This window comes from Heptranchias perlo, chromosome 28 (assembly GCF_035084215.1).
Source record: "Heptranchias perlo isolate sHepPer1 chromosome 28, sHepPer1.hap1, whole genome shotgun sequence".
Classification (NCBI taxonomy): domain Eukaryota; kingdom Metazoa; phylum Chordata; class Chondrichthyes; order Hexanchiformes; family Hexanchidae; genus Heptranchias; species Heptranchias perlo.
This window is the reverse complement of record NC_090352.1, coordinates 35,920,363-35,937,401: the sequence shown is the minus strand read 5'-3', so window position 1 is coordinate 35,937,401 and position 17,039 is coordinate 35,920,363. Positions and strand designations below refer to the sequence as shown.

The following is a 17,039-nucleotide window of genomic DNA, read 5'->3' as shown; positions in this document are numbered from 1 at the left end:
AGCAGTTGAGGGAAAGTCAGTGGCTTGGACAACAAAAAACTTACACTCTAGTTATGGAATGTCAGTGAAGAATGGAACACTTTCCATACTTGTATTGTGTCCAGTCAGGAGAATTTTGACAAGTAGGGCTATTGCTTGCAATCATTTCCATACACTGCAAAAATCAAATTTGAGAGCAGGCAGTTTTACCAGAAAAGGGATGTGCTTCTTAGGCCAATGATCTGCTCTTACCCAGTTCATTTGACCTGCCCAACTTAATTCAAACCATCTCTGAAAACATCAAAATGCCAGACACAAATTTCCTCAAGGTTGAGGAATTTAATAGGCAAGAAAAGCCCTTTGGAATCTTACCCAAAAGAACAATTCATGCAAGTCCAGAGAAGTATTTGTGGGCAACCCATGGAAATACCAACAAACCCATCCAAGTTCATAGAATGATACTGCACAGAAACAGGCCATTCAGCCCATTGTGCTGGTTCTTTGAGGTAAAGAGCAGGGAAATGGGACTAATTGGATAGCTTTCAAAGTCCTGCAAATTTTTCCTATTCAAGTATACACCCTTTGAAAGTTACTGAATCTGCTTCCACCACCTTTTCAGGCAGCACATTCCAGATTGTAACTGCATTTAAAAAAAAACTCCTCTCCCCTCCGGTTCTTTTGTCAATCACTTTGAAGTTCACTAAAGAGCTGCATTTATACAAAATCATCAAAACACCTCAGTGCAACAGAGACTTATATCTAAGTGCAGCATATGTAAGCAAATGTACACAGTTTCTAGCAAGGGTACCAGACAGCAATCAGGAGTGACAATCCTTGCTCACTTCCAACTCTACCAGGATGGACAAACTGACCACCACCCTCATTCCCCAATGCTACCCAGAATGAAGTAATCCAATTCAGACCAGGGATGGAAACTGGAACCATCCTGGCCAGAGGCACCCATTTTAATTGGACAGGTGCAGGTGGCACTGGGTTTCCAGTGTCACTGGACATAAATCAGTACTGCAAGTGCCCCCTTGGAGGAAGTCACTGAAAATAATCTGAGAACCAAACTGAAAGCTTAATGAGAACTAGATCAGTATTCCCTTGTTCTTAATTATATTGAGTATAATGTGGGGAAATGTGAGGTTATTCACTTTGGTCAGGAGAATGGAAACAGAATTTTTTTTTTAAATGGTGAGAAGCTATTAATGTTAGTGTTCAGAGAGACTTGTGTGTCCTTGTACAAGAAACAAAGTTAGCAGGCAGGTACAGCAAGCAATTAGGAAAGCAAACAGCATGTTCGCCTTTATTGCAAGGGGGTTGGAGGACAAGAGTAAGGAAGTCTTCCTACAATTATACAGGCCTTGTGAGACATCACCTCGAGTACTGTACAGTTTTGGTCTCCTTACCCAAGGAAGGATATACTTGCCTTGAGGCGGTGCAGCGAAGGTTCACTAGATTAATTCCTGGGATGAGGGTTGTCCCATCAGGTGAGATTGAGTAGAATGAGCCTATACTCAAGTTTAGAAGAACGAGATGATCATTGAAACACGAGAGGGTTTTTTAAAAATTTGTTCATGGGATGTGGGCATCACTAGCAAGGCCAGCATTTATTGCCCATCCCTAATTGCTCTGAAGGTGGTGAGCTGCCTTCTTGAACCGCTGCAGTCAGTGTGGTGAAGATGCTCCCAGTGCTGTTAGGAAGGGAGTTCCAGGATTTGACCCAGCGACAATGAAGGAATGCTGATATATTTCCAAGTCGGGATGATGTGTGACTTGGAGGGGAACGTGCAGGTGGTATTCCCATGTACCTGCTGCTCTTTTCCCTCTAGATGGTAGAGGTCACTGGTTTGGGAGGTGCTGTCAAAGAAGCCTTGGCGAGTTGCTGCAGTGCATCCTGTGGATGGTGTACACTGCAGCCATGGTGTGCCGGTGGTGGATGGGGTGCCAATCAAGCGGGCTGCTTTGTCCTGGATGGTGTCGAGCTTAGAGTGTTGTTGGAGCTGCACTCATCCAGGCAAGTGGAGAGTATTCCATCACACTCCTGACGTGCCTTGTAGATGGTGGAAAGGCTTTGGGGAGTCAGGAGATGAGTCAGTCGCCAAAGAATATCCAGCCTCTGACCTGTTCTTGTAGCCACAGTATTTATATGGCTGGTCCAGTTAAGTTTCTGGTCAGTGGTGACCCCCAGGATGATGGTGGGGGATTCGGCAATGGTAATGCCATTGTATGTCAAGGGGAAGTGGTTAGACTCTTGGAGATGGTCATTGCCTGGCACTTATGAGCCCAAGCCTGGATGTTGTCCAGGTCTTGCTGCATGCAGGCTCGGACTGCTTCATTGAGGGTTTGCGAATGGAACTGAACACTGCAATCACCGAACATCCCCATTTCTGACCTTATGATGGAGGGAAGGTCATTGATGAAGCAGCTGAAGATGGTTGTGCCTAGGACACTGCCCTGAGGAACTCCTGCAGCGATGCCCTGGGGCTGAGATGATTGGCCTCCAACAACTACCACCATCTTCCTTTGTGCTAGGTATGACTCCAGCCAATGGAGTTTTCCCCAATTCCCATTAACTTAAATTTTTACTAGGGCTCCCCAGTGCCACGCTTGGTCAAATGCTGCCTTGATGTCAAGGGCAGTCACTCACCTCATCTCTGGAATTCAGCTCTTTTGTCCATGTTTGGACAAAGGCTGTAATGAGGTCTGGAGCAGAGTGGTCCTGGCAGAACCCAAACTGAGCATAGTGAGCAGGTGCTTGGTGAGCAAGTGCCGCTTGATAGCACTGTCGATGACACCTTCCATCACTTTGCTGATGGAGAGTAGACTGGTGGGGCGGTAATTGGCCAGATTGGATTTGTCCTGTTTTTTGTGGACAGAACATACCTGGGCAATTTTCCACTGTCGGGTAGATGCCAGTGTTGTAGCTGTACTGGAACAGCTTGGCTAGAGGTGCAGATAGTTCTGGAGCACGAGTCTTCAGCACTACAGCCGGGATGTTGTCGGGGCCCATAGCCTTTGCTGTATCCAGTGCACTCAGCCGTTTCTTGATATTGCATGGAGTGAATCGAATTGGCTGAAGACTGGCTTCTGTGATGGTGGGGATATCGGGAGGAGGCAGAGATGGATCATCCACTCGGCACTTCTGACTGAAGATGGTTGCAAACACTTCAGCCTTGTCTTTTGCACTCACGTGCTGGACTCCACCATCATTGAGGATGGGGATGTTTACAGAGCCTCCTCCTCCCGTTAGTTGTTTAATTGTCCACCACCATTCATGACTGGATGTGGCAGGACTGCAGAGCTTTGATCTGATCCATTGGTTGTGGAATCGCTTAGCTCTGTCTATTGCATGTTGCTTCTGCTATTTAGCATGCATGTAGTCCCAAGTTGTAGCTTCACTAGGTTGGCACCTCATTTTTAGGTACGCCTGGTGCTGCTCCTGGCATGCTCTACCAGGGCTGATCCCCTGGCTTATTGGTAATGGTAGAGTGAGGAACATGATGGGCCATGAGGTTACAGATTGTGCTGGAATATAATTCTGCTGCTGATGGCCCACAGCACCTCATTGATGCCCAGTTTTGAGCTGCTGGATCTGTTCAGAATCTATCCCATTTAGCACGGTGGTAGTGCCACACAACACGTTGGATGGTGTCCTCGTGGTGACTAAGTCCTGTCTTTGCACTGAGGACTGTGCGGTGGTCATTCCTACCAATACGGTCATGGACAGATGTGTCTGCAACAGGTAGATTGGTGAGGATGACGTCAAGTAAGTTTCTCCTCTCGTTGGTTTGCTCACCACCTGCCGCAGGCCCAGTCTGGCAGCTATGTCCTTCAGGACTTGGCCAGCAGTGGTGCTACCGAGCCACTCTGACATTGAAATCCCCCACCCAGAGTACATTCTGTGCCCTTGCTACCCTCAGTGCTTCCTCCAAGTGGTACTCAACATGGAGGGAGGGTGGTAATCAGCAGGAGGTTTGACCTGATGCCATGAGATTTCATGGGGTCCAGAGTCAATGTTGAGGACTCCCAGGGCCACTCCCTCCTGTCTGTATATCACTGTACTGCCACCTCTGGTTGGTCTGTCCTGCCAGTGGGACAGGACATATCCAAGGACAGTAATGGAAGAGTCTGGGACATTGGCTGGTAGATGCTGAGGTTGCTCCCCACCATGGCTGGAGAGTCTAGAACTTGGACAGTCACAGGATAAGGGGGATGAGGAGGAATTTCTTCACTCAGGGTGGTGAATCTTTGGAATTCTCTACCCTAGAGGGTTGCAGATGCTGAGTTGAATATATTCAAGGCTGATACGATTTCTGGATTCTAGGGGAATCAGGGCAGGAAAAGGAGTTGAGGTCGAAGATCAACCATAACCTGAATGAACGGCAGAACAGGCTCAAAGGGCCACGTGGCCTCGTCCTGCTCCTATTTCCTGTTATGTTATTATACAATGAACATCCTGCAGTGCCCACCTGTTGGAGTTCTCTTCACTGCAGAGTCTACCAGGAAAGAGTTAAGCAGGCGATGAGTTAAATAATGGAATTTCCCGGGGGGGGGGGGGGGGGGGGGGGGTGGCGGGGTGAGGGGAAGGTAGATAGAGAAGGAAACAGTACTCATCACTCCAGAGTCAGTATATACTGATTTTTTTTTTTAAATGGAACTTTGAAGCAAATAGTAACAATTTTAGCAGATGCTTTGCATTAATTACAGTTTTCAATAGGAGTTTCAGCATTGCAAGGCCATTCACTCCAGTCTTAAATACCCCTATCATTACAAAATTGTAACTAACCGCAGAATAAGTGGGTTCACATTTTCTATTACAAGATGCATTTCTGCTATTATGCATGTTTTTTTTTTTAAATACTCTAATTGTATAGCATGAAATTAAGAGTTCTCTTACCTGGGTGATATCTGCAAGAGGCTCCTCATCCTGAACCAACATCTGAGCAAACTGAAGTCCTTGATCAGGTCCAACCCTCATCACATTCCTCAGCAGAAAGATCCAATCTGGAGAGTAACCCACCTGAACAGGACAGACCGTATAATTGAGCAATAAACCTAGTAACTAAGGATACAATTATTCCTACATCCTCAGGCGTTCAATACCCTCATCTAGCTACCTCAGTCCTAAATTTTCTCTAATGCAGATTCTCAATATCTACAAAAAGTTATTCCACATTTCTACAGCTCAATTATAAACAGCATGGATTGATTTCTCAATTCTTTAAGCAAGGTAGTCTGTGGCAGAAATCTATGGCCTGCAATACTTTAGGTGCAAAAGTCAGTGCCAAAATAGACTACTTTGACAATCTCAATCACAACCAAAGCCAGATTTGTTCCATTTAATGGGAACATGAAATATTTAAGTTTTGCAAGTTAACCTTCATAAGACATTATACCTATGAGTGGATACCAGGCAGCTGATCCCTACACAATCCAAACACTGAATTCTGCCAGTAATTTGCACATGGAGCATGACAGAATTGTGCACTGCTCCAATGAAAAATGAACAGCAAAAATATTAAATATTGTAGAACCATTTAGATCAAAGTAACCAGATAGGGCTTTGAAATGATTGGAGTCCTACAACTGAGGAATTCTGCTACAAGTCAAATGGGCCACGAGAATGGATTAAACAAACATTCAGGTAAACAACTCAATGAATGAGGAGTTATTCAAAGATCTTTGCAAAAAGGAAAACTAGAAAGCAGATTTAACAAGTTCTAAATTAGAGAACTTGCCCAGAGAATAGTCCAACCCCTGAGAGCAAACAAACAGTTAATCACATTGCTGAAAAAAAAGCAAATGCAACTTACTTTTTTAGCATAGAGCACAATCTTCTGGAACTGGCTGGTCTCAGCAAAACACTGGATCACCTTGTTGGGGACATTTGCCCTCAGGTAGACACTCAGTGCCAATGTGGGGTCCACAGACTTCACAAGATCACCAAGCTCCTCAGAGCATTCCAGCTACAGGAACACAACAGACTCATTAATAGTGTTATCAAAAGTTCAATTTTAATTTATTGCTTAACAGGACTATTTTTGGAAGCAGCAGAGACTTCTCAACCAGCAGTGGTGCTGACACATGGAAACTAGAGGAATGGTGACAGTTGTGGGGTGGGAAGAAAAAAAAGTGGTGAGCAAGAGAAAATGCAGTTGCTATTACTACAGAAAATTTTAAAAATCAATGACTGACGATCCAAGTGATTCATGGTATAACCTGTTCAAAGAATTCCTTAGTGAACTTCTGCTAGCAAAACTGTCCATGGACCATCAAAAAGACACCTCAGGAAAATTAAATGGAGCCGGAGTGTGATGGTTTTCTGCTTTTGGTAATGTACAGATCAGTGTCTGAGGGAATATTGGAATGCATAGGTCCATCAACATCTGGAAACAAAGCTTGGAAAGACCATTTGACTTGGAGGGGTTTCTAGCTCGAATGCTGACCAACCTATTTTATATTTCCAGCATTTGCAGTTTAATTGGTTCAAGCATAGAAAAAGCCACCTGCCTTAGAGAACTAGTTGCATGGGAGGGCCAGGAGGAAGGACAACAGCTTTTTTTTGGGGGGGGGGGGGGGGGGGCAGGGAAGAGAAAGAGAGGAGGAGTGCAGTGTTAAATAATTAACCACCACAGCTTTTGGCTAAAAGGCTATTCAACTCAGCCTCTGCACTCGGGTGAAATCACCATCACAGGGACTGCATGACAAGCAGTAAAATCATAGAATGGCCACCTCCTGTACCTGTAACCATTCAGCCCATGCCAGCTTTCCAAGAGCAATCCAGTTAGTCCCACTCTCCTACCCTTTCCCCACAGCCCTACAAATTTGTTCCTTTTAAGTACTTATCCAATTCCCTTCTGAAAGCCACAATTGAATCTACCTCCACCACCCTGTCAAGCAGTGCATTCCAGATCATAACCACTTAGTGTAAAAAAGCTTTTCTTCAGGTTCTTTTGCCAAAGACAACATATCACCTTAAACCTGTACCCTCTGGTTTGTGACCCTCCTGCCAATGGGAACAGTTTCTCTGTCTAGACCCCTCATTATTTTGTACACTATCAAATCTCCTCAATCTCTGTTCCAAGGAGAACAACCCCAGCTTCTCCAGTCTATCCATGTAACTGATTCCAGGGATGAGGGACTCTATTCTAGTAAATCTTTTCTGCACCCTCTAAGGCCTTCACAATCTTCCTAAAGTGCAGAGCCCAGAATTGGACAATACTCCAGTTGTGGCTAAACTAGTGTGTTTTATGAAAGGGTCATAAGCTCCTTGCTTTTGTATTCTTATGCCTCTTTATAAAACCCAGGATCCCATATACTTTTTTAAAAACTGCTCTCAATCTGCCCCACCACCTTCAACAACCTGTGCACATATACCCCCAGGTCTGTTCCTGCACCCCCTTTAGAATTGTATTTTACTTTATATTGCTTCTCCTCATTCTTCCTGCCAAAATGTATCACTGCTCCGCATTAAATTTCATCTGCCATCTGCCCACCCATTCCACCAGCCTGTTTGTCCTCCTACCATTGTCCTGACTACACTTCCAAGTTTTGTGTCCTCTGCACAGCTCTCAAGTAAAGCAGTGGTCCTAGTACTGACCCCTGGGGAATACCACTGTATACCTTCAATGGAAGTGGCAGAGAAATTAAACAAACTGTCACGGAAGAAAACAAAAAACCTCCCAGAAATATGAGAACCAAAGGGACAGGCAAGAATGAGGAACTGAAGGCAGTTAGTATTAGCAAAAGAATAGTCCTAGAGAAATTAATGGGACTGAAAGTGAATAAATCCCAAGGACCTGATGATCTACATCCCAGGGTTTTGAAAGGTGGCTAGAGATAGTGGATGCATTGGTTGTCATCTAAAATTCTATAGATTCTGGAATGGTTCCTACAGATTGGAGGGTAGCAATGTAACCCCACTATTTAAGGAGAGGAAAAAAAAAGGGAAAAAACAGAACTACAGACTTGTCAGCTGACACCAGTAGTAGAGAAGATGCTAGAATCTATTAAAGGATGTGATAACAGGACACTTAGGATTTGGCAAAGTCAACATGGATTTATGAAAGGAAAATATTTGCCAAACATGAGTTCTTTGAGGATGTAACAAAGAATAGATAAGGGGGAACCAGTGGATGCAGTGTATTTGGATTTTCAGAAGGCTTTCGATAAGGTCTCAGGAGGTTGGTGAACAAAGTTAGAACACATGGAAGTGGGGGTAATATACTGGCATGGATTGAGAATTGCTTAACAGATAAAAGAGTAGGAATAAATGGGTCTCAGGTTGGCAGACTGACTAGTGGGGTACCGCAGGGGTCAGTGCTTGGGCCCCAGCTATTCACAATCTGTACTGATGATTTGGATGAGGGGACTAAATGTAATATTTCCAAGTTTGCTGATAAAACTAGGTGGGAATGAGAGTTGTGAGGCTTCAAGGGATATGGACAGGCTAAGTGAGTGGGCAAGAACATGGCAGATGGAATATAATGTGGAAAAATGTGAAGTTATCCACTTTGGTAGGAAAAAACAAATGGAGTATTTTTTTAAAATGGAGATTGGGAAATGTTCAAATGGTGTCCTTGTACATGAGTCACTGAAAGCTAACAGGCAGGTGCAGCAAGCAATTAGGAAAGCAAATGGTATGTTGGCCTTTATTACAAGAGGATTTGAGCACAGCAGTAAAAATGTCTTACTGCAATTATACAAGGCCTTGGCAAGGGTGCACCTGGGGTATCAGGTACAATTTTGGCCTCCTGACCTAAGATATACTTGCCATAGAGTGCAACGATTCACCAGACTGATTCCTAGGATGGTGGGATTGTCATATGAGGAGAGATTGAGTAGACTAAGCCTGTATTCAAGTTATGAGGTAATCTCATTGAAACATACAAAATTCTTACAGGGCTTGACAGGGTAGATGCAAGGAGGATGTTTCCTCTGCCTGGAGGATCTAGAACCAGGGGTCACAGTCTCAGAATTCACCGTTCACCTGAAGGAGGAAGCCTCCGAAAGCTTGTGGAATTTAAAATAAATTTGTTGGACTATAACTTGGTGTTGTAAAACTGTTCACAATTCAGAATAAAAGAGTAGACCACTTAGGACTGAGATGGAGAAATTTCTTCACTCGGTGGTGAATCTTTGGAATTCTCTACCTCAGAGGGCTGTGGAGGCTCATTAATATCTTGAAATCTATCAAAAGCATCAAGGGATATGAGGATGGTGCAGGAAAATGGCATTGAGGTAGATGATCAGCAGTGATCTTGTTGAATGGTGGAGCAGGCTTGAGGAGCCACATGGCCTACTCCTTATGTTCCAGTCCGTAAAACAACCGTTCACTGTGTGCCAATTTCGTATCCACATTGCCACTGCTCCTTTTATTCCACAGGCTTCAACTTTGATGACAAGCCTATTATGTGGCACTTTATCAACCACCATTTGGCAGTCCATATACACAATTGCACTGCCCTCACCAACCCTCTAACCTCATCAAAAACCTAGTTAATCACAATTTGCCTTTATCAAATCTGCACTGGCTTTTTTATTAATCCACACTTGTTCAAGTGACTTAATTTTGTCCTGGATTATCATTTCTAAAAGCTTCCCCACCAAGGTTAAATTGACTGGCCTGTAGTTGCTGGGTTTACTTACACCCTTTTTTGAACAATGGTGTAACATTTGCAATTCTCCAGTGCTCTGGCATCACCCCCATATCCAAGATTATGACCAGTGCCACTGCAATTTCCACCCTTACTTCCCTCAGCAACTTCAGATGCATCCCATCCAGGCCTGGTGACTTATCTACTTGAAGTAGAGCCAGCCTTTTAAGTACCAATCAATTTTTAGCCCATCCAGTATCTCAACTACCCCCTCTCACTGTGACTTTGGCAACATCTTTCTTGGTAAAGACATTGTACTTCAGCCATGCCCTGTGTCATGTGTAGATCTCCTTTTGGTCCTTAAGCAGCCCCACCCCTCTTACTATCCATTTACTATTTATATGCCTATTGAAAACTTTTGGATTCCTTTTATGTTAGCCACCAGTCTATTCTCATACTTTCTCTTTGCCCCTCATTTCCTTTTTCACTTCTCAACTTTCTATTCAGCCTGGTTCTCACTTGTTTCAACCTGACATGTCATATGCTCCCTTTTTCTACATCTTACTTTCTCCATCATCCAGGGAGCTCTGACTTTTATTGTCTTACTTTTCCCCCTTGTGGGAATACACCCACACTGTACTTGAACCATCTCTCGGCCATTCACTGGCAGGTAAAACTAACCAAACAATTTGAATCCATTTAACCTAGGCCAGATCCATTCTCAACCCACTGAAATTGGCCCTCCAATTAAGTACTTTTACTCTAGATTGCTCTTTATCCTCTTCCATAGCTAATCTAAACTTTATGTTATAATCACTGTTCCCTAAGTGTTCTGGCACTTACCCCACCTCATTCCCCAGAATCAGATCCAGCAATGCTTCCTTCCTTGTTGGGCCAGAAACACTGATCAAGAACAGTAGCCTTCAAGGCAACCAGGGATTGGCAATACATGCAGCCTTTCCAACATAGCACAGCTTCACGGAACAAAATGACTTGAACTACAACACTAATCAACTATATTGAAAAGCCTACATTAGCAATGCTCTGGCTGGCTAACCACCTCTAATTCCAATCCATTTCAACAAGAACCACAATCTTGAAAGAATTAGATATCTGGGAGCAAGTAGAGAAAAACAAACTTAAAGGGTTCACGTTTTCCTAAATCAGAGTAAATTATGATTAATGCCATGTAAGCACTGAGCTGCAATTTACTAGCAACAAGTGTGGGCAATTTGGTTTTCACTTATCTGCCAAGATCCCTACTGGGGTCAAGTATTAGCCAAGATAGCATGTAGCTGAGCACAAGGACATCACACTTGATAATGCAATTGCAGAAAGTTCAAACACTTATTCCACAACAGACTGTGCAAGGACTATTGCCTGGGATGAACCCAAATTGGAGTTCCATCTGTCAATTAAGCGTTACCTTATCTTCTTTCAGCCACTTCTCAAGCAACTGCTTGCGGCCCTGCTGTAGCACAGGCCTACATAGCTCCAAAGACTCAAATTTGTTCAGCTGCCCTTGATCAAGCAGGATTCCAAAGTACTGAAGCAGAGGGGAGGTCTGTCCTGGCTGAGCAGGTACACTCTGAAAACGCCGGATTGTGTCTGGAGTGCGCAAGATACCCTGGTTTAAAAAAAACAAGACATCTAAAAATGAAAGGCACATCAAATTTATAGCTAAGTGAATGATGCTCACAGGAATGCTGACAATTGTGAAATACTGTTAAGCAAGACAAGCCAAAATGGTCAATGAATGTTCTTGATCAAAAATTACTACATTTACTACTAAACAGATTTAGCTCATACTAGTGCATGCATTATGATTGATAAATCTGATTTAGATGACAGGCTACACTAAAAAACAGCCACAGGTTCAGAATCAGTATTACATCAAGAACTAAATGAAGTTAACCCACTAAATACTGCACATGCATGCTCCAAAACTTGGTTCCTAGCACAATTAATATGGACCAATGTTAAACTTAGTGCAGATTTATTGGCTATTTGCTCTGCTACATCTAGGGATAAGCCACTGGTAGCACAAAATTAAAGCAGCTTTAATTTCCTGCAAATCATCCCACCATACACATTTCATAAATATACCAGTTGTATCCAAGTTGTGAACATTTGGTCCATTTCCTGACAAGTAAAATTTTTGTACTCAACACCCTCCCACAATTCCATTTGAACTGCATTGTATAATGCATTACCTTTGGTGCATTTGCAGCTACTTTTGCTGCCTCAGAATAGTTTCCCTGAGAGAAAAGAGCATTGAACTTGCGAGCAAAGAGTTCCTCTGCCCCAGCCAGGTTATTGCGCACAGCCATGCGCAGAGCAAGGTCTGGGTTCTGCAACACATTGGTGATATAAGGGATGATGTTCTCTTCCTCAACACAGACAGACAACACCTGCAATAATAGACAGTTGTTAAATACTAGCATTTTAGGAAACCATTTTATTTAATATAGCTGGCTGCAGAGTATTTTGTCCATTCCAACTTTGATAAGCTGAAACTTCATTTGAAGTGGAAAACTGGTAAATACCAATAGTCACACTAGAAGACAGGCCATTTTTATTGACAACATGTGGGGGAAAATACCATTGCATGGAAATTATGTTCAGTAAAATCAAAAATTAATTCTAGTCAGTTTAATCCAACATTTTACATCTCCAAAGAAACCATTTGTTCAAATGCAAAGTTTCTACAAACACCATCTCAAATGAAATTTGCAACATACCATTGGACTGTTTAGCCTTTCAGTGCCTTCTCACAGCAACACAGCCAAATCCAGCTGCTTCATCATAGCATTAATACATACCAGGCTGATTAGCTCTAGTCTGCTGCAAGATGTATTAGATGTGTGATTTGCTTCCATGTCTCTGGATAATGTAGAAGATACACATCTTTGGGATAAAGCTCAAAGAACAGGTTCTGGGAAACTTGCACCTGCTCAGCACCTCCTTAGGTCACCAATTCACAAGGAGGCATTACAACTATTCAAATAGTTGTACTGTTCAAGCATCACCCTACAAAGCTCAAGTATTTCATATGGTTCTAGTTTTATTAAATTTGAACAAATGCTTCCTGTGTGGGGAATTGTAATAAGGCCACTTGCATGATAAATGTCACCCCTTTAACTAACTCAGCTGGTCCCCATCACATGGGTGCAAGGAAGTAAACAAAACCAATAGAACTGTTTGGCTGATAAGAGGCACACATTGGCAGAAACAGGTTGCCCACATCAGTGCTTAGCTATTACTTTTGGGTCAAGATACATGCAGAAACCCACCTCCAAAGTACACCAAAACTATTTACACAATATGGGAGCAGGCATGGTTGTTTAGATCAAAAGTTCAGGGGCCACAATGTGTGCTGGGAAGCTGTTAAGAGTTTAAGCCAGCTAAAACCCTGCAGCTTGTCAGTAGCAAGCTTGTTGTGTGGTTTGTCCAGCTAGGAGCAGCCTACTCATTAGGACACTGACTAGCAGCTGTCAGTGAAGTGGGAAGAATTCCAGTCTCCAGTAATAAGTCTACCAGCATCTTGAGTTTTTTGAACTCCCGATTAAGTCTGTCAAGGAGGCTTCATTTGGTTGGGACTGAGGCAGTTTTTTGGGGCAGAAGGGGCCTTGAGGTCAATGCAGTCCATGGCTTCTATGATTAAAAATATGCATTTTTAATGCAAATTATGTAATTTAGATCCAGAATCCCAATTTTTGAAACTCATTAAAATCTTATGGTCAGATGGGAACTGGAGCAGGATATAAAATGCAATGGTAAAGGAAGTTCAAGGTCACAATAGCAAAGCAAATACTAATCTAATCTACCAACATGGCCAAACTGGAGCCATGATCCTAGCCTGTTTCTGGAATGCCTTGCACAAGAGATAAGTGACAATTAGTTTGCACAGAAAGTGCAAATTTGCAAAAATTAAACTAAGTTTACATTGGCAGATCTGACCATTAACCCTCAACAGAAGTATGTTTTTTATTGTAAAGAAAAAATGTGGAATGCTGAAGCTCCAAAAATTGTTTAAGCAACTAATGCCAACACCTGTCCCTTATGATGCCTAGTACAGATTCTGCCCCCTGTTCCACAAAAATACAAGACAAATACTTAGTTGCCAGACAAAATATTTTATAATCTAAAGTCTAAATATGCATTCAATCCACAAGCATGGTGAACTTTAGCATAATTGCTTATTGGCATTAAGGCAGGAAGTTGCATTACCAAGCTTGCAAAGTTAGTGCACAAGACAGAGGAAATTAGAACATAGAAGTGAGCTGCAACATTACAGCTATATGTTGAACCACTGGCTATGCAATTATAGAAAGCCATGAGGGGGAAAAAATTCTAGGCTGCTCGTGCATTTAGTGGAGTTTGATGCAGCAACACTCAGACCTGAAGCAAGTCACCCATCTTTTCTCCTAAAATGGAGAATACAGAACAAGGGTAAACCAAGGAATGTCAATTGTGTATATAGTTAGTTAAATATAGAGTCAAACCTTTCCCCAGGAAGTGTCTGGTCAGGATTACATGTAAACAGAATTATGTTTGGAGTACATTTTTACATGATCAAATGGTACTTCACTTAACTGGGTTTTCTTGTACACATGCTGGATTTTTTGAGAACATCTGAAGTCAGAAGAAGCACAACTCAACATTTAGACCAATTTAACAAGGGCAGGAAAATGCCCCTCAAATGGCTGAGGGTGGTGGGACAATAGGGTGAGGAAGGGAGAAGTTTGGTTGAACTGCAAAAAAAGCAACTTCATCCATCTGGAATGTCATTTTTGTGAACTCCAAACACTGAACTGCTGCAGCTCTCAAACAACCACTGTTACTCATACTGCAACAGTTCTTTTGGAATTGTCCCTCGAGTTCATGGAGACTTAGTTTAAAAAAGGTGCAGTCCCTTCTACAACTGAATTCATTTTTCTACAAGGTGATGGGGATTCCAGATGTGTGCTAACTAACACTGCAGGCAAACCTGACACTTATTTCAGACAGGGAAATTAGAACAGTGCTTGCAGACTCAAACTAATCTTAAGATTTCTTCACCTATCCCAAGTTGTGTCTGCAGCCAATATCCTCTCAGGCTTCCTTTTGATAGGAAATATAAATACACAATGTCAAGTTTGATATATGGGGTGCTTTTGGTAATCATTTTAACAGCCTGGTAATGTCAAACCAAAACAAGCCTCCAATTTTACTCTGCAAAATGAAGTTCCTGCTCACTTCCAGACACCAGCTTCCAGAACATGGTTACTGCAAATGGGATCCACATGCAACAAAAAAGTTTAAGAAAAATGGAGGGCTTGCCACATTTCAAATATTTTTGTACTAAATCCAAATGACATTTGTTGATATTCTGCACAAGGGCCCAGAAATTATGGGAAATTTTATAATTCAAGGAACCACCTCATCTTCCCCACTCAACGCAAAAAAAGGACGACCTTTGGTTAAATACAAGACCACCAACACCACCTTTCCACATGAATTTTTAATTCTGCTACAATGTTAAAAAAATTGTTCAATTGACTCAGAACACTTTGCTCAAAACATGCTGCTGCCTAAATACTTGTAACCATTAGTAATTTTAAGTACAATTGTGAAAGACTGCTCAAAACAAAATCACTGCTTTTAAGAGTTTCCTTCCAATGTATAGAACTACAACGAAATGTCACTAGCTAATAGATTTGCTCTGGTCTGAATTGATCACCATTCCAGAAAATATGGCATGGAGCACAGGACCCTGTGAACACCAAAATACATTCTACAGCAATACTAAATGTAATCACCACAGCCTGATCACTGCAAAGAAACTTCCCAGTCATTTAAAGTGAAAAGAAGCAAATATATTATGAAGCAATAAGCTGGCATCTGAACTGATCAGGAGCTGCATTTTGCCAATAAAATTGCTTGTTCAGTTTGACATCAGACTGTTAAAATGAACAAAAGCCTCCAAGTCAGCTAATACATTTGTGTAGTTTAACTATCAAAAAGGAGCCACATTAGTTTATAGCATATGGTATTTCAGATATCATGCTGGCATTTATATAGCACCTTTAACATAAGCCATCACAGCACTTCAGTGATGCAAGGGGAAAAAATTAATGCTGTACCAAATGAGATATTAGGAGGGGTGAGGATTTGAGGTTCAAGGGGGAAATGGATTTTTAGGGATATAACTCCAGAGCATGGGGCCTATGCATTCAATGGTGGGGCAATAGGTGAGATGCATGAAGCCAGAATTAGAGGAAGAGTTGGGGTGGAGATTAGAGAGTGGAAAGGCTATGAAGGGATTTTAACACAAGGATGAGAATTTTGAGCATTGGTGGACCAGAAGCCAATGTAGGTCAGCAAGTACAGGATTGATGCATGAGTGGTACATGGTAGAGTTTTGGAGGAGCTTAAGTTGAGGGTGGAGTGGGAGGCTGGCCAGAATTGGACCAGCAGCAGATAGGCTACGGCAAGGGCAGAAATGGACAATAAAAAGATGGTATTAGGCAGTCTTTTGTTACGATATGGGGTTGAATACAATTTGGTTCAGCCTGAGTGTGGCAAAGGTATGGAGTTTGTGGTGGGGGATAACAATGGCTTCTGTCTCACCAATGTTTAGCTGGAGGAAAGTGGCTCATTCAAGACAAATGTCTAACAGGTAGTGGAGGGGCAGAGCTGGGTGTCATCAGCATACATATGGAAGCTGACTCCATGTCTGGATAATGTTGCCATGGGGCAGATAAGAGGTAGCAAATTATACATCCACAGAGGACTCAAGGTAACTGTGGGGGCAGGAAGAGAATCCATTGATGGACATACTCTGGCAGCAATCAAGTCAAGAGTAGTCCCAATGACTGACAGTGAAGATGGTTCTAGGATCTAGGAGCTTGCTTGCTCCTAGCTAGCAATCTAGACCAAGTGGAAAGCCATGGGATGTGGCAATTCTCCTTGAGCTCAGGATAATTGACAACACTTCATTAGAGTAACCTGTATTTAACAGGCAAATACACTTGGCAGTGTTGCTTGCTACAAGGATGGGGTATTAGCACAAGCACCGGCCATGCCACTATTTCAAATAGCACAAGATTTTCAAAGCACTGATTCAGCACATTTGTTTTATGAAGAATTTAATGCACAGTCTGGAAAGGATCTGGAGTACAGTCAACATAAATGAACCTGAATAATCAGTTGCTCAGAATCCTAATGTATGGGACAGTATATTCAGACTACCAAATCTAATAGTTTTGCCTAAAATTCCTCTAGCAAGTCATCTCACCCACAAGTCAAGGATGGATCCATGCCTAATCTCAAATGGGATAGGAGAAAACTGTATAGATGAGAATCACCACAACCCCTCAAGTTTTACTTGGCTTCAAGCTAAATGCAGGCACAAGAAATCTATATTTAGAAAACTGCTTTGAAGTTACAACTAGGTAAGCTTCAATCTTGATTTTT

At 42.4% G+C, this 17,039-nt stretch overlaps 1 protein-coding gene across 2 annotated transcripts in view; it reads right to left on the bottom strand.

Moving 5' to 3' along the window:
* LOC137345057 (clathrin heavy chain 1) overlaps positions 1-17,039 on the bottom strand; it is a 92,318-nt gene that overhangs the window by 32,460 nt on the left and 42,819 nt on the right. For both annotated transcript variants that reach the window (XM_068008479.1, XM_068008480.1), the window contains exons 8-11: positions 11,795-11,992; positions 11,008-11,208; positions 5,799-5,951; positions 4,883-5,005 (exon numbers count right to left, since the gene is read on the bottom strand). In XM_068008479.1, coding sequence (XP_067864580.1) covers positions 4,883-5,005; positions 5,799-5,951; positions 11,008-11,208; positions 11,795-11,992 — 675 coding nt within the window. The remainder of the gene's footprint in view (positions 1-4,882; positions 5,006-5,798; positions 5,952-11,007; positions 11,209-11,794; positions 11,993-17,039) is intronic.